The sequence below is a fragment of the Gadus morhua genome, chromosome 6 (assembly GCF_902167405.1).
Source record: "Gadus morhua chromosome 6, gadMor3.0, whole genome shotgun sequence".
Lineage (NCBI taxonomy): Eukaryota > Metazoa > Chordata > Actinopteri > Gadiformes > Gadidae > Gadus > Gadus morhua.
In genome coordinates, this window is record NC_044053.1 from 27,691,051 (window position 1) to 27,717,197 (window position 26,147).

At 42.4% G+C, this 26,147-nt stretch overlaps 1 protein-coding gene across 1 annotated transcript; it reads right to left on the reverse strand.

Annotated features, from left to right (window-relative positions):
- On the reverse strand, window positions 1-25,340 carry LOC115545847 (NACHT, LRR and PYD domains-containing protein 3-like). Its single transcript, XM_030359314.1, has 6 exons — window positions 25,290-25,340; window positions 16,507-16,782; window positions 6,720-8,520; window positions 4,224-4,397; window positions 2,898-3,071; window positions 1-786 (listed from the first exon to the last, which is right to left on the reverse strand). The coding sequence occupies exons 1-6, from the start codon at window positions 25,309-25,311 to the stop codon at window positions 474-476; spliced, it is 2,760 nt and encodes a 919-aa protein (XP_030215174.1). The 5' UTR covers window positions 25,312-25,340; the 3' UTR covers window positions 1-473.
- Between the last annotated feature and the right edge of the window lie 807 nt (window positions 25,341-26,147).

The following is a 26,147-nucleotide window of genomic DNA, read 5'->3' on the forward strand; positions in this document are numbered from 1 at the left end:
AACAGACCCCCTATCAGTGCTTACGTTAATTTGTAAAGTGGGACGTCCCGGAGCGCAGAGGGGGGGTGGATCCAGTGACTCAAAACGGGGGTTGATATACGGTATACACTGCCTACGTAGCTTCTCTGACTAAAAAAAACTAAACAACGCTGTGTGTACATCAGGGAAATGTTTATTTTAATTACAGAACATGCATGGGTTGGAAATGTAAAATAAAGAATACATGGCAACAATCGATTTAACAAGCAGCATTTATCCATCAGACTATCAAATGAACCAGGATCAACGGATTGCTGCGCGAGCGCCGCGGTGCACCGGCTGAGACATGCACACTGCCGTGCACCTACAGTAATGTGCACGCCGCAGTGTACGGACCCTGACCGCAAGGTGCGCGCCTCAGCTTGTATTTTGGGTTAAACTGTGTTGCTTTGACGTTGTGGATTAGAAAATAATCCATTGTTTTATCGTTAATATCAATCTAAATTAATCCCCTGCCAAATACGGATCTTGTTAAAACTCAGAAGTGAGATTTTACTGGGGCACAGCAGATCAATACTGGTCCTCTGATGTGGAAATTGTGGTGGAACTGTTTGACCATTGAGTGAAACTGACCTGAGAGTTTCCAGTGTACAGTGAGGACTCCCCAGTGCAGCAGAGAGCAGCTTCACTCCTGAATCCTGCAGATCATTGGTACTCAGTTCCAGCTTTTTCAGACTAGAGGACTTGGAGCTGAGAACTGAGGCCAGAGCTTCACAGCATTCCTTTGACAGATGACAGCCATTGAGGCTGCACACACAATAAATAGAACACGTTAGGATCTGTGATTCATTTTGCATTTGAAATTTGTCATTAGAAATGTTTTATTAGTTTACCTAAATGTCAATACAGTAGATCTTCAAAATATGACTAATTTAGAATTCAGATAACTAAAGATTCAGCAAACTCCAAAAAATGTCCATAAAAATACTCAGTTCTAAGATGAAAAAATTATTTAACTATACTCTTAAGTCCACCTTACTATCTAACTACATGATTATGAATAGAATAGGAATATAATAAAACAAACACCTTACAAACTGAATCCAAGGTACACCTTTAACTGTCATGGCAACACAAATAGTGTGATTGAGGTTTTGTGTTTGATAAGATGAGTGGTAATGGCGCTGCGATGCACGCAGACTGCCAAGGTTTAGTTCAGTGCTGGGTTGAATAGCGGCTGTATTGCAGCACCAGCTTGATCGCTCTAATGGGAAACACGACCCACTTAAGTTCCCCTGAAGACACTCTGCTTTGATCAGAAAACTAAAACACTGGTTTGTACTTTGTGCAAAGTTTCATTTAAATGTCACCGCAGCACTAGCGCTATTCAAGAGCATGTGAAGAATTGCACTATTCTGGACGACCAAGAGATGAAAATAAATCCTAATTGGAGCATTTTATCCAATCAGCAGCCGGTTATTGTAAGTAGGTATTTGATTGAGGAGGAGGAGGAGGATGAAGAGTTGGTTGGTGAGGAAAGAGATGTTGCGGCGCTGGTGGTAAAAACAGAAACAGACCCCCCATCAGTGCTTACGTTAATTTGTAAAGTGGGACGTCCCGGAGCGCAGAGGGGGGGTGGATCCAGTGACTCAAAACGGGGGTTGATAACGGTATACACTGCCTACGTAGCTTCTCTGACTAAAAAAAACTAAACAACGCTGTGTGAACATCAGGGAAATGTTTATTTTAATTACAGAACATGCATGGGTTGGAAATGTAAAATAAAGAATACATGGCCACAATCGATTTAACAAGCAGCATTTATCCATCAGACTATCAAATGAAGCGGCTGGGATGAGGATCAGCACCGCTAAATCTGAGGCCATGACTCTTAGCAGGAAACCGGTGGATTGCTTACTCCGGGTAGGAAATGAGTCCTTAGCCCAGGTGAAGGAGTTCAAGTACCTCGGGGTCTTGTTCGCGAGTGAGGGTACTATGGAGCGTGAGATTGGCCGGAGAATCGGAGCAGCGGGGGCGGTATTGCGTTCGCTTTACCGCACCGTTGTAACGAAAAGAGAGCTGAGCCGCAAGGCAAAGCTCTCGATCTACCGGTCGATCTTCGTTCCTATCCTCACCTATGGTCATGAGGGCTGGGTGATGACCGAAAGGACGAGATCGCGGGTACAAGCGGCCGAGATGAGTTTTCTCAGAAGGGTGGCTGGCGTCTCCCTTAGGGATAGGGTGAGAAGCTCAGCCATCCGTGAGGAACTCGGATTAGAGCCGCTGCTCCTTTACTTAGAAAGGAGTCAGCTGAGGTGGTTCGGGCATCTGGTAAGGATGCCCACTGGGCGCCTTCCTTGGGAGGTGTTTCAGGCACGTCCAGTGGGGAGGAGACCTCGGGGAAGACCCAGGACTAGGTGGAGAGATTATATCTCAACACTGGCCTGGGAACGCCTCGGGATCCCCCCGTCAGAGCTGGTCAATGTGGCCCGGGAAAGGGAAGTCTGGGGCCCCCTGCTTGAGCTGCTCCCTCCGCGACCCGACCCCGGATAAGCGGATGACGATGAGGACTATCAAATGAACCAGGATCAATGGATTACTGCGCGCGCGCCGCGGTGCACCGGCTGAGACACGCACACTGCCGTGCACCGACAGTAATGTGCACGCCGCGGTGTACGGACCATGACCGCAAGGTGCGCGCCTCAGCTTGTATTTTGGGTTAAACTGTGTTGTTTTGACGTTGTGGATTAGAAAATAATCCATTGTTTTATCGTTAATATCAATCAAAATTAATCCCCTGCCAAATACGGATCTTGTTAAAACTCAGACGTGAGATTTTACCGGGGCACAGCAGATCAATACTGGTCCTCTGATGTGGAAATTGTGGTGAAACTGTTTGACCATTGAGTGAAACTGACCTGAGAGTTTCCAGTGTACAGTGTGGACTCCCCAGTGCAGCAGAGAGCAGCTTCACTCCTGAATCCTGCAGATCATTGGTACTCAGTTCCATCTTTTTCAGACTAGAGGACTTGGAGCTGAGAACTGAGGCCAGAGCTTCACAGCATTCCTTTGACAGATTACAGCCATTGAGGCTGCACAGACAAAAAATAGAACTTATTAGGAACTTTGATTCATTTTGCATTTGAAATTTGCTATTAGAAATGTTTTATTAGTTTAGCTAAATGTCAATACAGTAGATCCTCAAAATATGACTAATTTAGAATTCAGATAACTAAAGATTCAGCAAATTCCAGAAAATGTCAATAAAATATTGTTTAACTTTACTCTAAAGTCCACCTTACTGTCTGACTACATGATTATGAATAGAATAGGAATATAACAAAATAAACACAACAAACTGAATCTAAGGTACACCTTTTACTGTCATGGCAACACAAATAGAGTAAGATTTAGGTTTTGTGTTTGATAAGATGAGTTGTAATGGCGCTGCGATGCACGCAAACTGCCAAGGTTTACTTCAGTGCTGGGTTAAATAGCGGCTGTATTGCAGCACCAGCTTGATCGCTCTAATGGGAAACACGACCCACTTAAGTTCCCCTGAAGACACTCTGCTTTAATCAGAAAACTAGAAAAACACGTTTGAACTTTGTGCAAAGTTACGTTGAAATTTCACCGCAGCACTAGTGTATTCAAGAGCATGTAAAGAAATGCACTATTCATGATGACCCAGAGAAGAAAATAAATCCTAATTGGAGGCGTGTGTGCACGTGCGTGTGTGTTCTTACCTGTGCGTGTGTCAATGGCGGAGCCGTTATGTGTAAGGGCAAGTGTCGCTGTGGTGTTTGCGTGTGTGTGCTTCTGTGTATTTGTCGCTGCCTTTGTCTTGACATGGAGTGTGTGCGCATGTGTGTGTGTCTGTGTGCATGTGTGTGTGTTTGTGTCTGTGCGTTTCCGTGTATGGTCGTGCGCATGTGCGTGTGTGTATGCGGTGTGTATGTGCGTGTTAGCAGTATATGTATATGTTTGTGCGTGCTGTATGTGTGTGTGTGTGCGTGCGTGCGTGTGTGCTGCAGGCTTCTTGGCACATGCGCACATGAGTAACTTCGAGTAACTGGTGCGACTGGCCTTCTATTATAGTAGCCAGTAGAAAATGTGTCTTGATTACCGAGACAACATAATTTACATATTCATTTAGACTTGTTAACATTCTGGAGGCAAATCTGTTTGATGTCCTCTGATGTGGTACTTGTGGTGTAAATGTTTGACCCTTGAGTGAAACTGACCTTAGAGTTTCCATAGTACAGTGTGGACTCCTCAGTCCAGCAGAGAGCAGCTTCACTCCTGAATCCTGCAGATCATTGGTACTCAGGTCCAGCTCTCTCAGACTAGAGGAGGTGGAGCTGAGAACTGAGGCCAGAGCTTCACAGCATCTCTCTGACAAACTGCAGCCATTCAGCCTTAACACACAATAGACAAAACACATAAAGAACTGTAATTAAGGGCGCACTCACACTAGGCCACCGGTACCGTGCTCAAGTCTAGATTGTTTGGCTAGTGTGAGCACGCCAACCGTACTCAAGTCCAATTCAATTCTGTGGCATGAGCACACTTGGGAGAGGTGTGCTCAGGAGTTGTTTAAACTAGAATTTTCCATTCACGGGGCCGAGCAGCGTCTTCTCGTCTGCCTCCACCGGGTCCAAGGGCACTATAGAAGCGCGATAAATCTGCGTTAATTTTTTAATGCGTTATTTTTTCTGTGATTAATTAATCAAAATGAACACGTTAATTTGACAGCCCTAGTTTAAATATCACTTAGCTGGGCGATCTCTAGAGAGAATAAAGTACTGTCTCTTCCCTCTCTCTCCTTTTTCCCGCTCACTCGTGAACTCTCACCCTTCCCCCAGAAGACCCTGAAGTCTACTTCTCAACGCATCCTGTTGGTTAAACCCAATGGGCCAATTGCTCTGTCAGTTAGCATTGCTGCGCTTTAAAACCGTACTCCTTAAAACAGAGGCTTTGGAGTTTAACACGCAGCAGCGCACAAGGTTGAACGTGATTGATTCGTACAGAATCAGCAGATTCCTAGTTGACTCGGTTTAAACTGCTTGGAAACCGGAAGAACTCTGATTTCTAGTATACTTAATGGTGGATGCATTTTGTGCTATAATTACCAACAAAAACTGAATTGGAATTTAAAGTGAACTTTATAAAACTATAATAAATAAAAACGCTAATAATGTTGACATATATTATGAAATAGTCTAGGCTACTTTTTGTGGAAATCTGAGTCTGGAATCTGCCCTCACCTACGTCAATCAATTACTTGTCATTGTTTTCTCTTGGTGTGTGTATGCAAACGTGATTACAAAAATTATATTTGCTGCACTGCATTCGAGGTGTTGTGGACACGGTGGAAAATCCAAGGAAAGACACCACCACCACACTCTGAAGAAAGGCTGTTTGGGATAATCTGTCAAACACATTCAACTGTAAATTTCCAAGCAGAAGACCGAGCAGCCCGGCACATTTAAAAAATCGATGGAAGCGCTTGAAAGTAGAAGCGCGTAAAGCTCTTGCTGAGCAGCGCGATCAAGACCCCGCATTGTACTGAAGGCCTATCTGGTGTAATAAGTGGTATGTATCATACCTATTAATAATAATTCATAAAACTAATTCTGTGTGTGTGTCGGTTATGATGGAGCCTTGTTTCATCCTGCAAACTGGTTTAGTCTCCTCTAAAACCACGTCAGTTTCAAGATTAGACTAACACCCACAAAATACGCCCTCTAGTGTCTGATGTGAATTTCTCTGAAGACACAGCAATGGAGATCAAGGTAAAACACTGAGGCAGTTTAAACCACAAGTACATGTTACACAGCAATGGAGTTTAAGACGTCACCTGACTTCTTGAGTTTAAAACTGTGTTAACCTCTAAAAAGTGGCTACGCCAGCGACGGAGCAATTGCTCCAACGCGTCCATGTAAGCAAACGTACTGAACAAGGTCCAAATGTGTTATCTTTAAAGGTTGGGTATGGGATTTGCGAAACGCCATCAGATTTTGAAAATACACAACTCAAATGGTCCTACCCCCTCTCCTTCAACGCTGACTCTGACTCCACCCATTCCAAGTACCTGGGGTCGTGCGCGGGGCGCGGGGGAGGGGGAGTGCAGTACGACCGTTTGATTGACGTACTTACTGTCCAATGCAACTCGGTGGCACTGGAAATCATTGGCTGGAGTTTTTCGAGCCCTGCCCGTTCCACAGATGATTGACTTGTTTAATTTTCATGTCAGTACTTCTAACTCAGTGGCTGTAAGCGGGTTATGATAAGGATTTCAAGTAATTTTGCAAAAATGGCCAATAAAGCGAATTCCATACCCAACCTTTAATTAATAATGAATGTATCTATATTTAATTTATCCTTATCAATAAAAACGTATTTATACTCATAGCTAGATATTTGAATAAAGCTGTATTTAACTAATTTTTGTTTTTTTATTAATTCTTGGCTTTCCTTAATTATTATTTCCAAATAAATAGAGCTTTTGAATTAGACTTTTCACCCTGGTTACAAAGAAATGTGTGTATTGCGATACAAAAAAAAGCATGTTATTATAATTTGAATATTCTACTATGAGGTATATTGGGTTGTTTGTATTATAATAAATGATATAAGCGAACCTACAGAGATGTTTTATAGATTATTATAAAGTTTATATTGTAGCATTATGTATATTGTGTTGTGTGTATTGTAATACATGTTATTAGTGAACCTACAGAGATGTTTTTGAGGCTTTCACCACTGGCAGCAGCCTCAGAAGACCCTCCTCTGAAGCAGAGTATTTATTCAGGTCAAACACGTCCAGCTCCTCTTCTGATGACAGTAAGATGAAGACCAGAGCTGACCACTGAGCAGGAGAGAGATATTCTTTGGAGAGTCTTCCTGATTTGAGGTACTGTTGGATCTCCTCCACTAGAGAACGGTCGTTTAGCTCATTCAGACAGTGGAATAGATTGATTTTTTTCTCTGTAGAGAGATCTCCACCTATCTTCTTCTTAATGTAAGAGCCCATTTTCTTACTGGTCTCTGAGCTACTTACTGTCTTTCCCAGCAGACATTTTAGGACGTTCTGATTGGTCTCCAGAGAGAGGCCCAGGAGGAAGCGGAGGAACAAGTCCAGGCGTCCGTCCTCACTTTTTAAGGCCTTGTTCACAGCACTCTGGTAGAGTTTGACATTTCCTTTGTTTCTAGGAAAAATAGACCAGTGGAATTGTGGTTGTCCTGAGAGCAGATTGATCCCAGTGTCGATGAATGACATAAAGACATAAAGGGCAGCCAGAAACTCCTGGATGCTCAGGTGGACAAAGCAGAACACATTATCCTGGTACAGCCCATACTCCTCTTTAAAGACCTGGTTGAACACTCCTGAGTACTCTGAGGCTTCTTTGATTTTGATGTCACACTTTGCAAGGTCTTCCTCGTAGAAGATCAGGTTGCCGTTCTCAAGTTGCTTAAAAGCCAGTTTTCCCAGAGAAACAATAATCTTCCTGCTCTCTGGACTCCAGTGTTGATCTGTTTCAGCTCTCCCATGATACTTCCTGCCCCCCTGCATGGACTGAAACCTCAGGAAGTGGCTGTACATCTGAGTCATGGTCTTGGGCATCTCTTCTCCTAGCTGGGATGATTTGAAGAAGTCGTTCAGAACTTTAACAGTGATCCAACAGAAGACTGGGATGTGACACATGATGTGGAGGCTTCGTGATTTCTTGATGTGGGCGATGATTGTGTTGGCCAGTGTCTCCTCTCTGAATCTCTTCCTGAAGTACTCCTCCTTCTGTGAGTCGGTGAAACCCCTCACCTCTGTCACCCTGTCAACACACTCAGCAGGGATCCGATTGGCTGCCGCAGGGCGTGTGGTTATCCAGATGCGAGCAGAGGGAAGCAGGTTGCCCCTGATGAGGTTTGTCAGCAGCACGTCCACCGAGGTGGACTTTGTGACATCAGTCCAGATTTGGTTGTTCTGGAAGTTCAGAGGAAGTCGACACTCGTCCAGACCATCCAAGATGAAGACAACTTGGAACGGGTCATATCTGTAGATTCCTGCTTCTTTGGTCTGAATAAAGAAATGATGAAGAAGTTCCACCAAGCTAAACTCTGTCCCTTTTAGTAAATTCAGCTCTCTGAAAGTGAAGAGAAACGTGAAGTGTATGTCTTGGTTGGCGTTGCCTTCAGCCCAGTCCAGAGTGAACTTGTGTGTTAAGATGGTTTTACCAATGCCAGCCACTCCAGTTGTCATTATTTTCCTGATTGGTTTACATTTTTCAGGTAAGGGTTTGAAGATGTCTCCACATTTTATTGATGTTTCCTCCTTGACTGGTTTCCTGGAAGCTGTTTCAATCAGTCTGACCTCATGTCCCTTGTTGACCTCTCCACTGCCTCTCTCTGTGATGTAGAGCTCTGTGTAGAAGTCATTCAGAGGTGTTGAATGTCCTGCTTTAGCGATTCCCTCAAACACACACCATAACTTGTCCTTCAAATGAGACTTGATTTCACGTTGGCACTCCTCAGCAGCAGATCCTGAATGAAAAGAACAACAGAAGACATCAGTTAGTGGATGGTGACAATGGGAATATGTCAATATTTCCTGTTAAATTATCAATTTCATAATATTTAGCGGCTTCATAACTTGTGGTCAGAGAAGCTGGTTGTGACAAAGACTGCATGTTACAGATTCAAATGTTCACGGCTATTTCGTTTTTCCTCAGCAATATGATTGGCTGTGACATGCATAGGAGGGGGTAAGATCAGCAGTGAGGAGACCCAGGTTGGAGTGGGTAAGAACAGTGAGGAGACCCAGGTAGGAGGGGTAAGAACAGTGAGGAGACCCAGGTAGGAGTGGGTAAGAACAGTGAGGAGACCCAGGTTGGAGGGGGTAAGAACAGTGAGGAGACCCAGGTAGGAGGGGTAAGAACAGTGAGGAGACCCAGGGAGGAGTGGGTAAGAACAGTGAGGAGACCCAGGTAGGAGGGGGTAAGAACAGCAGTGAAGAAACCCATGTAGGAGGGGGTAAGAACAGCAGTGAAGAAACCCATGTAGGAGGGGGTAAGAACAGCAGCGCAACGGGGATACGAGGGGGAACCCACGGTAGGGGGTCATCACAGCGAGCCGGCCAGTGGGAACACTGATGTTTTGAGAAGATCTGAATCTTGTCAGGGTGTCTCTTTCAGTTCCGCACCCACGGTGCGGAGAGCCCTAGCACCAGGCACGTGCACAGACATTTTGGGGGGCAGGTGCTCAAAAAAAAAAAAAGGGCACCTATCGCCAAAATTATTTATGGATGTTGGGATGAAGTCATTATGTATGCGCTCCTCACATCGGATGGGCCTAAAGTTGCTGAAGGTACGATTGGAGAGCAGAAAAGAGCACAAGTTGAGCAAGATAAAGGAAACTATAAACAGCTGATATCTCCTCCCCCTTCCTTCATACGTTTCTACTACACGAATGAGAAGTGTTAGAATCAATTAATAGGCGAGTTTCAAATCGTCTGCATTTGCGCGCATGCATGCACGAGACTTGAGAACATCCGCCGGAACTAGTCAAAAATTAGTCAAGTTCCCACAACGTCAAGTCCGACACAGTGCACTTCTTGTTGTTTGAACAAGCATAGTTTGGGAGAGGGCAAGCCTCTTTGAAAGGAGATATGTCATTTCTCACTTGGGAAATTCCACGTGGTAATTCCAACCAGCCATAGCAACGTTTTGATATGTTGAGAGGAGTGTCTTATGTCCGCACTTATTCGATAGCAAATGGCCAGAAAAGCAGGCGGAAGTTGTTTTCCTGAAAGTTATCTTAAATAACGGCATTGTTTTCAGCGGCACTAATGTTGTTGTTAATTTATAAAAAACAACGTTGGGGGATTGCACAAACACTGTCATTACCTGTTAGTCTGATGCTGCAGGTCAGTGAAGACGTAGTCTGCACCGGTGTGGCCTTGCGCTCAGCACTGATGTGGGGGATGAGGAGGGAGAGGCGCGGCGGGGGCTTGTGAGCACCCGGGAGCATAGGCATAGAATACGTATTCTACGTCTATGCCGCGGAGCATGTCGGGGCGAAATTCTCACAAGAACTCAATTAAATAACCCCTCAGATATCAAAACACATTTGGGGAAATTGATGACAGAGAAACTAATTTGTATTCTAAAAATATTGATGAATGAAAAAAAAAATTGGGCTCAAGAAAAAAAGGGCACTTTTTCTCAACCAGGGCACAAGGGCTGGTGCTTGAGCACCACTTGGGGTCTATCTGTGCACGTGCCTGCCTAGCACCCACGGTGCGGAGAGCCCTAGCACCCACGTTGCTCAGAGCCCTAGCACCCACGTTGCTCAGAGCCCTAGCACCCACGGTGCGGAGAGCCCTAGCACCCATGTTGCTGAGGCAGAGGATCGGGACGGTGAAGACCAGCTGAGGATGACGAAGGGAGCGGTCCTCCTGGAGGAGGTCGGGGAAATAGGTGGGGGCAACGTTGTGGGGGGCTTTGTCGGTGAGCAGAAGGGTTTTAAGGTCAATCCAGTATTGGACAGGGAGCCAGTGTGGTTGGATGAGAACGGGGGAGATGTGGTCGGGTGAATTGGTGCTGGTAATGATGATGTTTAACATTCTTTAACCTGATACACCACAATAACCCTAAATATCTGGATCAAACCATTAAACCTAATACCCCAACTATAACCCTACACAAATCCTGGTTTAAGTGCCCTAGCGGATAGGGCAGTTGGTGTTGCTATTTTGACGTGCCTAGGCAGGTCGGAACTGTAACATTAGCTTGCACACACGTAGGCTATACACCACAAAAATGCAATTAACCTAATTTAAATATTATGATTATGATATAATGAAGATTGTTTATATGTGTGAAACAGCATAGAAATAGCAAGTCGATTTTGAAAATAAATTAATCCATAGGGGCTTCATGAATGAATACTGTAGAAGGCTATTCCATGCATTAAAATAATAATAATAATAATAATAATAATAATAACAATTAAAGCTGCAAGCAGCATTTTCGGGTGCCAAGCCTAAAGCCGACCAATAAGACCCTGTCAGACCATTAAGACTCTGAAGCAGACCATGAAGACCCTGTCAGACCAATAAGACTGTGACGCAGACCATTAAGACCCTGCCGAAGACAAGAAAGACCTGTTTTGTTTGCATACGGTTGACAACGCTGGAATAGCATCAGCTTGGATCTGTTGATGGGCAAACAAAATGTCATGACCGTACGTCAAAAGGCTGAGTAGTTATGCTTCATTAAAGTTTTCAATTGATCGTTTTAGCACCCCCTATAGTCCTATTTTGATGAACTTTAGCCTGGGTAACCTTGATCTGTGCTTCTTTAAATGCACCAAGTTTGGTGATGATTGACTCAAGTTAACCCCGCCTTTAGTCACCTATCTTTCATTGGGCTAATTTGGACGTCCAGCCGCTATTTTGATACAGGTTCTGGGTTTCCTTGGATCATTTGCTGAACACGAGGAGATACAAATGTCTACAGGATTTCATGACAGTAGAAGAAAAAGGTCAGATAATATGTCAGTCCGAAGTCTGCATATTCAGTTAATTGATATAGCTCCCCCTATCGCCCGTTCTGGGTACAATTTGGAGAGTTTACATTATCAGTTAATTGTTTTACCGCTCCCAATAGCCCGACATGGATACAATTCCGAGGGGTTCATCTTGACCCATGTGCCTTTGAGTGCACCAAGTTGGATGAGCATTGGTTTAAGTTAACCTTCCTTTTGGCGTTGAGTTAATTTTGGACGATTTTCAGCCTCTGGCGACCATGTTGTTTTGTCTATCAACTTCAATTTACTCGAACAGTTGGAACTTTGGTCCCCAACAGCCTCTAGGTTGGTTCCACTCTAAACAAACATTCCTTCTATGAAATGTGGTGATTTTTAGACACAGGCCACGCCTGTTTCGATGCCTCGCCCTAATTGAAAATATGTTGACTCTGTCTGGTTCAGAATTTGATTCTGAAGAACTTTTTTATTGAACTCAAGATCATAGCAGTCTGTGTAAACCCACTCTCTCGTGAATATACGTTTTATTCTAAAGTACATAATTCATACTCTAGAATAGATTACCTGCTCCTGTCAAACTCAACAGAAAATGTGATAAATTCAGAGATTCACACCATCTTAATCTCAGATCATGCTCCCATCTCTGTTACATTTTCACCTTGCTTTAATGTGCATAAAACAAAACAATGGAAGTTTAATAACATGCTTCTATGGGACAAGAAATTCGTTGCTATGATTAATGTAAGAATATCTGATTTTTTTTAGATGAATATGAACTCTGTTGAATCTGTTCAGACAGTTTGGGAGGCATTTAAAGCCACATGTAGAGGTTGGTGTATTAGTTATAACTCTGCAAAACACAGAGAAAGAAGTCAAAGAAAAAATGAATTGATGTTAGAGCTAAAGAACCTGGAAATGCAGCATATGAGAGATCCTAATGATCAGAAATTAAAAACAATGGTGTTACTCACGAGAACAGAGCTACAGTCAATTATACATGAAGAAACCTCTACTGCATTATATAAACTGAAGAGGAAACATTTTGAAACAGGCGACAAAGCTGGCAGAATGCTCGCACTAAGATTAAAACAAATTGAGAGTAACTCATCCATAACGGCTATAGATGACCAGAATGGATCTTTAGTATGTGAGCAGAAAGAAATAAACCAGGCATTCCAAGAATATTACTCAAAGTTGTATGAATCAGAATGTAGATTTAATCCTGATACGATTGATGACTTTCTTAGAAGTGCATCTCTCCCCCAGTTGAAAGAGGACGATAGGACATATCTGGACAAACATGTCCAGGAACTGGAGGTTAAGGCAGCCATTAAAGCTCTTGCTGCTGGTAAAACTCCAGGTCAAGATGGGTTTAGTGTTGATTTCTATAAGTGTTTTCAGGAAGTATTATCTCCATTCTTGACCTTGTTGTACAGGGATATTATTGCAACTCAATCCATGCCCCAAAGTATGAATATGGCTGTTATCTCGCTATTGCCAAAGCCGGGCAAAGATCACACGAAAATGGAAAATTTCCGCCCCCTTAGTTTGTTAAATAACGATTATAAAATCTTCGCTAAAACTCTTGCAATGCGTCTGGAGAAAGTCATCTCATCATTAATCCATCTGGACCAAGTTGGTTTTATTGCTGGTCGTTATTCTGCCCATAATATGCGAAGACTGTTCCATGTAATGTCAGAGGCTGCATCTCTTCAACATCCTGCAGTTGCAATTTCTCTTGATGCTGAGAAAGCATTCGACCGGATAGAGTGGTCTAATCTGTTCCATATTCTGACTAAGTATGGCTTTGGACCAGTATGCATACAATGGATTAAGGCCCTCTACCACAATCCGGTCGCATGTGTCAAAACCAATGGTTTAATCTCACCCCCTTTTCACCTTTTTAGATCCACCAGACAAGGCTGCCCAGCCTCCCCAGTTATCTTCACTCTAACACTTGAGCCTCTTGCCTGTGCTATCAGGGAAAATCAGAGTATAACAGGTATCAAACTTTTGAATTATGACTTTAAAGCTAATCTCTACGCGGATGACATTTTATTGACATTGTCTAGACCTGCTCTTTCTGTGCCCCATCTGCTTAAACTAATCAGTGATTTTGGTGTGTTTAGTGGTTACAAGATCAACTGGTTAAAGAGCGAGGCCATCGCCCTGAATCGTCTCACACACTCATTTGGTCATTTGAGTTCAACACCTATTGTTTGGAAAACCGATGGTATGCGATATCTTGGTGTTAATATTACATCCCCGATTGATAACATTTTTGAGTTAAATGGCCCCAAATTATTGAAAACTGTGAAGGACGATTTGAACAGATGGACAAACCTACCTTTATCACTAATGGGGAGGGCAGAAGTGCTCAAAATGAATGTGCTCCCACGATTAGCTTCTCTGTTTACCGCCATCCCATTAGAAGTCCCCCAGAGATGGTTCAGAGAAATTAACACACTATTTTCTTTATTTTTATGGAAAGGTAAAAAACCTAGAATAAGTCTGAAAAAATTATCTATCCACAGGAAAAAGGGTGGACTAGGGATACCAGACATTCATACTTATTATTTGGCGTACAATGGTATTTATCCCCTATCCTGGGCGTATGAGAAGGAGCAGGCAGCTATGGGTAGCTGGAGATGGCTGGAGCAGAAACTTGTCGAGGTGAATTATAAGAATGTCTCCTTAGCCTCACTCTGGTATCACACCAAATGTAATAAAATCATAAAAAATCCCATAATTTCATTCGCGTGTAGAATTGTCAATGAAATACACAAACAACTCAAAATGAATGGTTTATTTTTACCTTCATGCCCCATATGGAACAACCTAGCACTAAAGGCCGGTGGGAAACCTATTAGTAATGAATCATGGCAAGAAAAAAACATCACCAACCTAGGTCATATCCTGGGAAGCAACGGAAAAATGCTCTCCTTCAATGAACTCAAGAAGAAATTTGGTTTGAATAACTCGGATACATTCCAGTACCTTCAAATTAAGTCCATCATGCAAAGCTTTGCAAATATCATGTTAGCAGATAATGATTCTTTTGATATTAAGTTCAGGGATGCAGTCTCTGGCAGTGGAAAGGTATCTAAAATCTATAAACTGTTATGTTGTACTTCTTCTTGCATCTCTTCTAAAGTTATAAAAGCACAATGGGAGAAAGATTTGGGCATAAATTTAACATCAGAACAATGGGAAACTATCTTGAGACGCTCAAATAATCTTTCAAAATGTGTCAGGTATAAAATCATACAAATTAAGATTCTGTTCAGATCCTATATCACTCCACATAAACTTAAGAAAATGAATAATAGTGTTACAGATAAATGTTGGCATGGGTGTGGAATGAATGGAACTCTTATCCACTTACTGTGGCACTACCCAGAAACAGACATTTTGGTTAAAAATCAGAGATTATCTATGTAAATTATTTAAAATCAACTTTCCTTTAGAACCAGCAGTGGGTCTTCTAGGAAAACAAATAGAGGGAGCAACCACAAAAAAAATTCAATATTTATTAGACCTAGCCTTCCTTTCAGCTAAACGGTTAATCCTTATGAACTGGAAAGTGAAGAAACCAAATTGTTTTGATATAGTTAACTGGCAGAAGGACTTTCTGGAACTTGTTTCTATGGAACAAGCAGCTTCTGTCTTGCAAGATTTGGGCAGCGACCACACAGATTCTCTGAGTCAAATCATGTCACTCTTGAAAGAAAATCAAATTGATGAGGATATATCCTGATACAACACTGACAATGATGAGCCATTTTGTTCACTCTTGTTTATTGAATTTTTATTGAATTTTTATTTAGTTATTCACTATTATTGTTGTTGTTATTGGTTCTTTGGTGGTACCTGTCATATTACTCCAAAGAAAGAGGGGAAAAAAATGTGTGTGTGTGTGTGTGTGTGTGTGTGTGTGTGTGTGTGTGTGTGTGTGTGTGTGTGTGTGTGTGTGTGTGTGTGTGTGTGTGTGTGTGTGTGTGTGTGTGTGTGTGTGTGTGTGTGTGTGGGGTGACTCATGAATGTATTCATGAACTTTCATTCATGTTTTGTTTTTTGTCTTTGTTTTGTTTTTGTTTTTCTTGCTGTTGTTGTTGTTTTTGTTGCTGTTCCTGTTTGTTATCTTTGTTGTTCATTATGTAAAATAAAAAATATATATACAAAGATCATAGCAGTCCATTTTGATGTAGATATAAGCCTTTAAGTCTTTACGCGTTTTAAACAACACCCTTTTTAGAAGTCAATGGCTCCTGGGCGCTTTAGTTTTTTTATTCTACAGACTTTGCTTTATGTCAGATTGAAGACATTGGTCCATATAAAATAGGTGCTAAAGGATTTTTGTCTAAGTGAAATAACGTAGGATCCTTAAGGAATTTAGTCATAGGGCATATTTGTTCACCATGAGGATATGCATGTGTTAACAAACTATCATGACTCTAAGAAAAAGCGGTTATTGTTCAAAGTTTGCATTTTTGGACTGTTGCTATAGCGCCACCTTTGGGCCAATCAGTGTAATATTTATATATTATATATTAATATTAATATTTATTCCCTCGATCATCAGACAGATCCCGCCCTGCAGAGCGGGTTTTATAAAGAGACAAAGACCATCCACACACCGGCAGGTCAAGTTCCACCTCTGACGATGTACCACTCAACAAAAATATAGATTTAGTTGTAACCCTTTAGAAATGGGTGTGAGGGGTTAAGGTAAGGGTTACCAAACTATAAAAGGTATCCTGTTAAGCTAGTAATAACACCATTGAGCCAAGGAATACAGCAGCACTAAGTAAAACCTCTACCTCTCAAAAAAAGTAGGTTGTATTCCACACGAATGCAATCCCGAGTGGATGATAATGAATCACTGGATCCCAGTGGATTAAAGGACAAAGAAGCTCCCCTCTTGTTAAAACAAAGCTGGCAGAGATCGTTTCTTTAAAAAGTAGAATCATGGTAACAACTCACCCACACCAGCAAGAGAAGAGATCAGACCCAGGGTGGAGCATAAGTGTTGGTCCCTCTTCTTCATACTATCAATCATCGCTTGACTTGCTCTCTCCCCTTTACCGATCACCATGTCGATCAGACGACGTGCTTGGTCTGCTTTGGTCCTCTCGGCCATCACGTAGTCCTTTTCCTCAGAACTGAACACCTTCTGCTGCCAAAGGTCATCCAGGAGACCTTTGATAGCTGGTTCTGAAACTCCCTTCACAAATTCAGAACGGATCCTTCGAAGTTCCCCTGGAAGATAAATCAAAAGGCAATATGAAATGACAATGAGCAAACACGATACTGGATTCATTAAACTCATCTTTATTGGGGTAAAGATAAAACCGTTTGTTGCACCAACTTGTTCACTCACAACATAAAAAAAATCCTTAAAAAGAACAACTCTGATAGTTCATTTTTTCTAATTCAGATCAATAATTCAACTTGAGGTCACGTGACCACGAGGCGTGGCACGGTAACTTCCTCTGCAAGGTAACCTTAACACCTTTATTGTTGCTCTAAATATTTGCAAACAAACTTCAAAGTAACGGAAAAGGTGCCTAAGATAAGGACGCGTTAATGTCAGGTGTTGGAAATCGCAAAGAGACTAGGCAAACTGTAAAGCAGCGTGATACCAGTTGGCGAGCTACCAATCAAATCATGGCAGACAAAGACACACCCAGCTGTGCCTTAATATTAGTTCACGGACAGGGAATGGACTAAGATCCTAAGATCCTTCATGTTATGTGTGTATCTGCCTTTTGGCAATCTCTTTGTATGTTAGTTGCTTATCCCCCATCCATGTGCATGCAGACCCTTTATAATTCCAGGGCAAATTTTTGTTAATTCTATTCTTAATTATTATCTGCTCCTGTAAACAAATTAATGTGTAAAGTTTTTCAATGTAGAAGAGGATATTATGACCACTATTGAACTACTGCGTTGGAATGTAAAAGGGATTTCCAATAAAACAAAGAGATATAAAATAATAACACATTTGAAATCCATGGAAAGTGATGTGGCAATGTTACAGGAGACACATTTAAAGAATACAGAAGCTGTTAAGTTAAGACAGAGATGGGTCGGTCAGGTTAGTCAGGTAAACCGTTCGTTGCACCAACTTGTTCACTCACAACTCACAAGTGTCCTTAAAGCGAACAACATTGATAATTCATTTAAATCTGGTTTCTAATTCAGATCAATATTTCAACTTGAGGTCACGTGACTGCGAGGCGTGGCACGGTAACTTCCTCCGCAAGTGATAGACATTAACACCTTTATTGTTGCTCTAAATATTTGTAAACACACTTCAAAGTAACGGAAAAGGTGCCTAAGATAAGGACGCGTTAATGTCAGGTGTTGGAAATCGCAAAGAGAGTAGGCAAACTGTAAAGCCGCTTGATACCAGTTGGCAAGCTACCAAACGAATCATGGCAGACAAAGACACAACAGGCTGGGCTGTCCACATGATCACGTAGGTCACTGGCATTAGAGAATCGTTTAAACAAAGTTTTGATGAACTGAACGAATTGATCCAAGGACTGAAAAAAGAAACACGGGCCACCTTAAGCAGAGTAACTAACGCAGAGAAGCGCACCAGCGCTATAGAGGATCAGATGGCCTGAGAGAGCACAACTTTAAACGACATGACAAAATAAATGGATTTATTGAAAAACCAATTAACCACATTCGAAGCTCACAGTTAAATAAACAACATAGTGTTGGTTGGCCTTGAGGAGGGGGCGGAAGCTGGCGATCCAGACAAGATGGTCAAGGGCATTCTGAGATATATTTTGGACTAAAAAGTTGATGACAGGGTCCCAGAAGTTGAAAGACATCATCGGAGTCTCCGTCCCCGCCCCGCCCCATCCGAACCTCCTCGCCCTTAACTAATGCGGATGCTTAGGTGGAATGACAGACAGGCTATTCTGAAAGCTGTGGGACAGAAGAAGGAGCTGAGCTGGAGAGGAAGATGCCTCCAAGCATTTCAGGATCTACCTGTCAAGAAGCAGCGAGACATTTTTGCTGACATCAAGAAGAAACGGCAGGGAACTGACCTACGATATGGCCTGTTGTATCCTTTAAGGCTGATTATCACCATCGAAGGGAATAAGCAAGTGTTGGGAAAGTTCAATTTCTACGGGAACTAGTTCAAAGTTCAGTTCAAATTTTTTTAAATGAAATAGTTCAGTTAAACAATCATAATTCTAAATTTTGAACTAAGTTCACACTTCCAAAAAATGAATTAGTTCATAGTTATTTTTTTCAATATGTTGCTGTGAGCTATTAGTTACTTCTGGTATTTTGTAAATCCCATTGATTTCTGTTTGAAGACTCATTGCTCGTTGGCCGGAAACGGAAAGGGGGGGGGGGTTCTACCACTACTGTTGAGACGGAGAACCGAGCGAAAAGACTACAACCAAACATAAACAGCCCCCCTTTCTGTTTCCGGCCAACAAGTAATGATTCTAGAAGGTATTCTAGTCTGCTGAGCTAAGAGCTAGGGAGCTAACGTTATGGATTGTTCATATTTATAATTCGAAATTCGTCTCAGCCTGTATACCACAGAAACCCCATACCGGGTTGTCTGATTACAGTTTAATTCATTTTCCAAAATTTACCAGCTCTCGTTCGAAGAATAATCACCGCGGCATTCGTTTCAATGGGAATCGCGACGGTCTATAATTTCAACATAAAGTGTACATATTTATCATTTGAAATTCGTCCCAGCCTTTATACGACGGATACTATAGGGTCTATAGCATATTACCGCGTTTTCTGATCACAGTTTAATGTAACAGTAAGCTGACAACACTGCAACTGCAAATTAACCACAAGGAGATTACCATGGCAACCGGTCAAACAATACGGTGTTCTGCACGCGCAAGGCGCGCATCCACCGTGTTGATAAACAAATAACCCTCATATTGAACGAAGTTAAAACAAGTGAGCGTGCCGTTCACAGACACCGGAATGAACGGGTTCACAGTAACGTTCATCAGGCAGTAATACAGTACGTTCAGTTCACGTTCGCCCAAAATATGAACAAGTTCATGAACTATCGTTCAATGAACGCGTTCAGGCACAACACTGGGAATAACCACATCTACGATAACCCCACAGACGCAGCCAACGACCTGAGTAGCAGACTTCCTACTATTTTTCGTTAACGTCCGCTGAGAGATGAGGTATGATTACATCAGCAAAATGTAGGCTCACCTTTGAATACCTTTCAACAGCCATTCTGTAATACCATTGTCTTTTTGTCTTTTCTAAAGCGTTTAAATTGCTCTGGTTAGACCATGAGCGTGCGTCATGAGAATTTCCGTGCATAATGATGCCAGAGACGTACCCTTCTTGTATTTTTATTTAGAGCGATTATCATTATCATCATTACAATCTATTGTTAGGTGGGGGTCTGATCACTGCAGCAAGGTCAGCTGTGCCTTAATATTAGTTCACGGACAGGGAATGGACTAAAATTCGTTCTCCTTTTTGTTATGCGTGTATCTGCCTTTCAGCAATCTCTTTGTATGTTAGTTGCTTATCCCCCATCCATGTGCGTGCAGACCCTTTATAATTCCAGGGCAAATTATTGTTGCTTATATTCTTAATTCTTGTCTGCTCCTGTCAACAAATTAATGGGTAAAGTTTTTCAAGGTAGAAGAGGATATTATGACCACAATTGAACTACTACGTTGGAATGTAAAAGGAATTTCCAATAAAACAAAGAGATATAAAATAATAACACATTTGAAATCCCTGGAAAGTGATGTGGCAATGTTACAGGAGACATATTTGAAGAATACAGAAGCTGTTAAGTTAAGAAAGAGATGTGTCGGTCAGGTTTTTTCAGCACCAGGTACAGGGGCCTCTAGAGGTGTCCGTACTTTAATAGCTAAACGCTTATCTTTTAGGTTAACCCAAGAAACAGTGGACAAAGATGGAAGATATATTATTATACCGGGTTTCTTACACAAAATAAAGTGCACTTTGGTGAATGTTAATGCTCCTAACATAGGGCAGGCCAAATTTCTTCCCAGACTAAATTTCTTTCTAGACTTTTCTGCAGATCCAATTGTTATTGGGGGAGACTTTAACCTGGTTAGCGATCCTGCAGTAGATAGATCTAGATAGATCTATCCCCACACTCCCTAGGTCTCTCTCTGTAGCATTTAAAGAATTAAACAAATCTTTGGCAATGTCTGACATATGGCGTGTTTTGAACCCTTGTGTATATAAATTATATTCTGTTAGGCCGACGATACTCAACTATACATCACCACCAGAGCCATTACTCCTGCCATCCTATCAACTCTCACCAACTGTCTCACGGACATCAAAACCTGGATGGACCACAACCTCCTCAAACTCAACGGCAATAAAACTGAAGTTATCATCTTCAGCCCAAAAACCATCATCCCCACCTCCCAGAACTTCTCACTTTGCAGATGGTCACTCTGTCACTCCCTTCCCCCCTTGCAGAAACCTCGGCATCATCATGGACCCCACGCTCTCCTTCAAGTCACACATAAACAGCGTCAGAAAAACATCCTTCTTCCACCTCCGTAACATTGCACGCCTTCGACCCACCGTTTCCTCCTCAGCTGCCGAAACACTAATCCACACCATCATCACTTGCAGACTTGACTATTGCAATAGCATTATGTCTGGCCTCCCCTCACCTTTGATTAAAAAATTGCAATATGTTCAAAACTCTGCTGCCCGACTGCTTACTAACTCCCCCTCCAGAGAACACGATTCTCCTCACCACCTACAAATCGCTAAACAACTTTGCACCCTCGTACATGACGGATCTCCTCCATCGCCACTCCCCCACTCGCCGCCTACGCTCCGCTGATGCCAACCTTCTCACCTCCATCACCAAGACCGAGTATCGCACCCTAGGGGACAGAGCCTTCGCCATCGCCGCCCCAACCCTCTGGAACTCCCTCCCTCTGGCCATCCGAAACTCTGATACACTCTGTTCATTCAAAAGTCAACTTAAAACCGATCTCTTCAGGACCACCTACAACATTTGACAAATCATACTCCGCCATCTTCCACTCTCTTAATGTGTTGCCTATTGTTGTGGTGTTGTTTATTTATTTGTTTACTTTTTGCCTTTTGTTGGATTGTCTGTATTGTGGCAACCCGGCCCAGGCCAATTAAGGATATTGAGAGCACCTGAAGAACAAGTGGAGAAGCAGGGCTTAAATAGCCCGCTTCTCCACTCATTCGGGGCTCTCCCAGCCCTGGAGCTCCTGCATGGAGAGACCGGTCCTCGTGGGTGACGGGATTCCACCCACGAAGGAGGGGACCGTTGATTCCTCCCAAGGTTTACGTTATTTGTGTTTTGGAGAGACTTTTATGTTCGGGAATAAACATGCCTTTTTTTGGCGTTATCCAACGAAATGGTGTCCTGTTTGGGAGGAGTTGGTGCGCTCAACGTGCCGGGTTGCCACAGTATGTATTCCTTTCTTATTTGTAAGGCGTCTTTGAGTACTGTGGCAACCTCACGCCGTTGGCCAGGGGCCAGCCGCTTCAGCACCCTCCCCGTGGACGGGTGGTGGAAGGAAGATACCTCCCCCTCCACCCAGCTGCACTAGAGGGAGCATCAAGCGGGCCCAGGCAATCGAGGATATTGGGGGCACCTGGGGGACGGGGACGAGAGAGGAGCTTTAAGGGCTGGGGACGGAGCAGACGGGGAGAAGGGCTGACCGGGAAGAGACGTGTTGTCGACCTCACGTTAACCAAAGAACGTTTCCCCCCCAGGAGTGAGCCGGAGGCGTCGGGAGCTGTTCCCCGCCGACCCCGAGGAAGGGCTGGACCCGGAGGTCCCGCACCCTTATTCCCGATTACGGAAGAACCTTAGTTGACGTATGATTTCCCTTTTTGTGACCGCAACCCTGCTTCCTTGTTTAATTCCCGAATCCCCGCCGCCGACGAAAGGGGTTGCCACAGTACTTAGAAAAGCGCTTTAAAAAACTGATCAATTAATATTATTATTATTATCATCCTCATGCTCGTAACTCATACTCAAGGATTGATTACTTACTTTTATCTCAGAATATAGTAGAGAATGTGATTGACAGCAAAATACACAATATTATTATTTCAGACCACGCCCCTCTGTCTGTCCTCCTCTCTTTCCCAAATCAACCAAACAAATAAAAAGTGGAGATTTAACAACTCTTTACTCAAGGATGAAGAATTTGTGTCCATGTTAAAAGAGAAAACAAAAGAGTTAATTCAGATCAATCTAACTTCAGTGCCCTCATTACAAATAGTATGGGCAGTATTTAAGGCTACCTATAGAGGATGGATTATTAGCTACGCCACAGCCAAAAAGAAGAGAATGGTGATGAAGAAAAACTGTATAATTTTAGAGACTAAGACTTTAGAATCACAGCATATGCGGGATCCTAAGAATATACAATTAAAATAAAATGATGATCTGTAAGGCAGAATTACAATCAATCATACATGAGGAGACAGCATTTGCACTGTTTAGAGTTCGTCGTAAATACTTTGAAAGTGGTGACAAAGCAGGCAAAATGCTAGCCTTAAGATTAAAACCATTACGAAATCGGCATTCAATTTCAAATACATGTAAAAGCACTGGTGAGGTAATTTATGAACAAACACATATTTATACAGCGTTCAGAGAATATTATTCAAAAATGTATCAGAGGTTCCATAGACGAGAAAGAGATGGATTCTTTCTTTCACTATATCTCCCTTCCAACTTTAAAAGAAGAGGAGAGAGAAAGTTTAGAGGCTCCCCTTACAAAAGGACATATTCTCAGCATTGAAAGCTTTCCCATCTGGGAAAGCACCAGGCAATGATGGCTTTACCATAGAGCTTTATAAATGCCTCCAACATAACTTATCTCAACTTCTTACTTTACTATTCAACAATATATTAACTAACCACTCAATGCCACCGACTATGTGCCAAGCAGCTATCTTGCTGTTACCCAAGCCCGGTAAGGATCACTCTCAAATTACCAATTTCCGCCCTAAAAGTATGCTAAATAACGATTATAAGCTGTTTGCTAAAATTCTTGCTATGCCTGTGGAGACCGCCCTTTCCTCATTGATCCATCTTGATCAAGTAAGATTTATTAAAGGTTGACTTGCTTCCAACAATATGAGAAGACTCTTCCAGGTAATGGCGACAGCCAGTACTCTACAGCATCCAGCCATAGCCATATCACTGGACGCTGTGAAAGCCTTTGACAGGGTAGAGTGGCATTTTTTGTTTTACCTTATTTCAAAATTTGGTTTTGGACCAGTTATTATTAGCTGGGTGAAGGCCCTCTATAATAACCCTAGTGCTTCAATTAAAACTAATGGAACAATATCCAAACCTCTCCAACTCCTAAATTCTACCAGGCAGGGTTGTCCCGCCTGGCCATCACTCTTTATTTTGGCCTTAGAACCTCTAGTATGTGCTATTCGAGCAGAGAGGAAAATCACTGGTATCCAGATTGGGGGTCATGATTTCAAAGATAATCTATTTGCTGATGATTTGTTATTAACTTTATCACAACCACATAAGTCAATCCCGCAAATGATGAAATTAATTGAGGTTTTTGGGAAGTTTTCAGGGTATAAGGTGAATTTTAATAAGAGGGAAGCCATCCCATTAATTCCTATGCCCTACTCTTCACACCTTGGTCCAGCCCCCATTCAATGGAAGCCACAAGGTATGAGATATCTAGGAATCAACATTAAGACTCCCATAGAGGAAATATTTGATTGAAATGGCCCTCTCCCCCTTAAAACAATTAGGGAGGACAGTAAAAGATGGACAGTTCTTCCCATTTCATTATGAAGAGCAGAAGTGGTGAAAATTAATATTTTACCAAGATTATTATTTCTTACATCAGCAATTCCTCTTAAATCCCCTCTTTACTGGTTCAAAGAAATTATTAAATTATTCTCTGATTTCTTGTGGAGTAATTAAAAACAAGAATCAGCTACAAAAGACTATCGAGGAAAATAGGTGGATTGGGAATCTCAGATATTTATTCTTTTTATCTCGTTTATAATGCTAGGTTTCCTTTGTTGTGGACCTATACAGGCCAGAGTGAGTTAGGAATGGGTTGAGGAAACAATTTTAACCAACCAAGACAAATCTTTCTCCCTCACCGCTTTATGGCATTACCCAAAAACCAATTTGAAAATAGTCAAACCTCTTATTCAATTTTCCTGTGAGGTAATAGCTACACAGAAGCGTTTCCCTTTCAATGGAGCATACTTACCTTCATGCCCTATATGGAGTAACCCCTATTAAAAGCGGGTGGAAAACATTAACAAACAAATCTGATACCCCAACATAACCCTACACATCTGGATCAAAAAAAAAAAAAAAAGTTAGAATTTAGTCTGAACAGAACAAATAATAGTCTCATACTGTTCTTAAAATTAGAAATTCTCCTGTTATTGTTAGGGCCAATTTATTCTTAGTTTTATTTTATTGAAAATTACCTCCCACTGCTGGCACTTTTATGTTGGTTTGAGTTGCCTCCTGGAACTCACTATAGGTAAACAGGATGTGAAGCCCATTAGGGGGCCGCATTAGGAACACGCCATACAGTCTGGAGCGATATCACTTTTTGACCATGAATGCAAACAAGAATACAAACAAGAACACCAACACAAATGCAAACACGTATACAAACACGAATAATAATAGCCAATACGCCCCTCCTCTCTGGAGGGGCGTCTATCTTTAAGCTCAGGAGGTATACCCATAGAGCGGTCACTCTTCATGGAGACACAGCTGGGTCCAGGGGAGTCTGCTCTCTCCTGCTGCTCTGGGCTTTAACACACACACACACACACACACACACACACACACACACACACACACACACACACACACACACACACACACACACACACACACACACACACACACACACACACACACACACACACACACACACAGCTGTTACTCAGACTAATGATGGAGTCATCATTGCTGAGCTCTGAGATGGACAACATTCACAGACAGAGAGATGCTCTTCTTACCTCGTAGCTTTGCTCTGGCGGCCATGTTCCCCAGACAGAGTGGTTTTAGGGGTAGAACCCCCATCCTCTCTCTCCTCATCCATAGTAGACTGGAGACCTGGACACAAACACAACTCCTTCTGAACTTTAGCTGTTTATTGAGAGAGAAGATCATTGTGACTGCGTCACACTAACGCCTCATTTCCACATACGTACATTCTCGTATGCGATCCAACCGTCTCCGACAGAAAGTCCATTCATTCCGATGTGATTCTCCGTAATGTCAGTTTTTCCTCCGAGACTCCTCCCCTCCGTAAAATTTCTGTCCGGTATGTCCGTAATACACGTTCAAAAAATTTAACTTTCGTCGTCGTTTTACGGAGATACCGTATGAAAGTTTTTATGTTTGTTCCTGAAGGCCAAACTCCTCGCCGATCTCTTCCCAAGCCTGGTTGGTTTTGTTTTTATCTCTGTATATGTCGATCCTCATGTTCCAAAGTACCGGTCTCCTAAAAACGGCCATTATCATACGTTCCCCAATCTTTTTGGTTGACCGTAAATAAATTCATGTCCGTGCGTAAAACACTAGCGCCCCC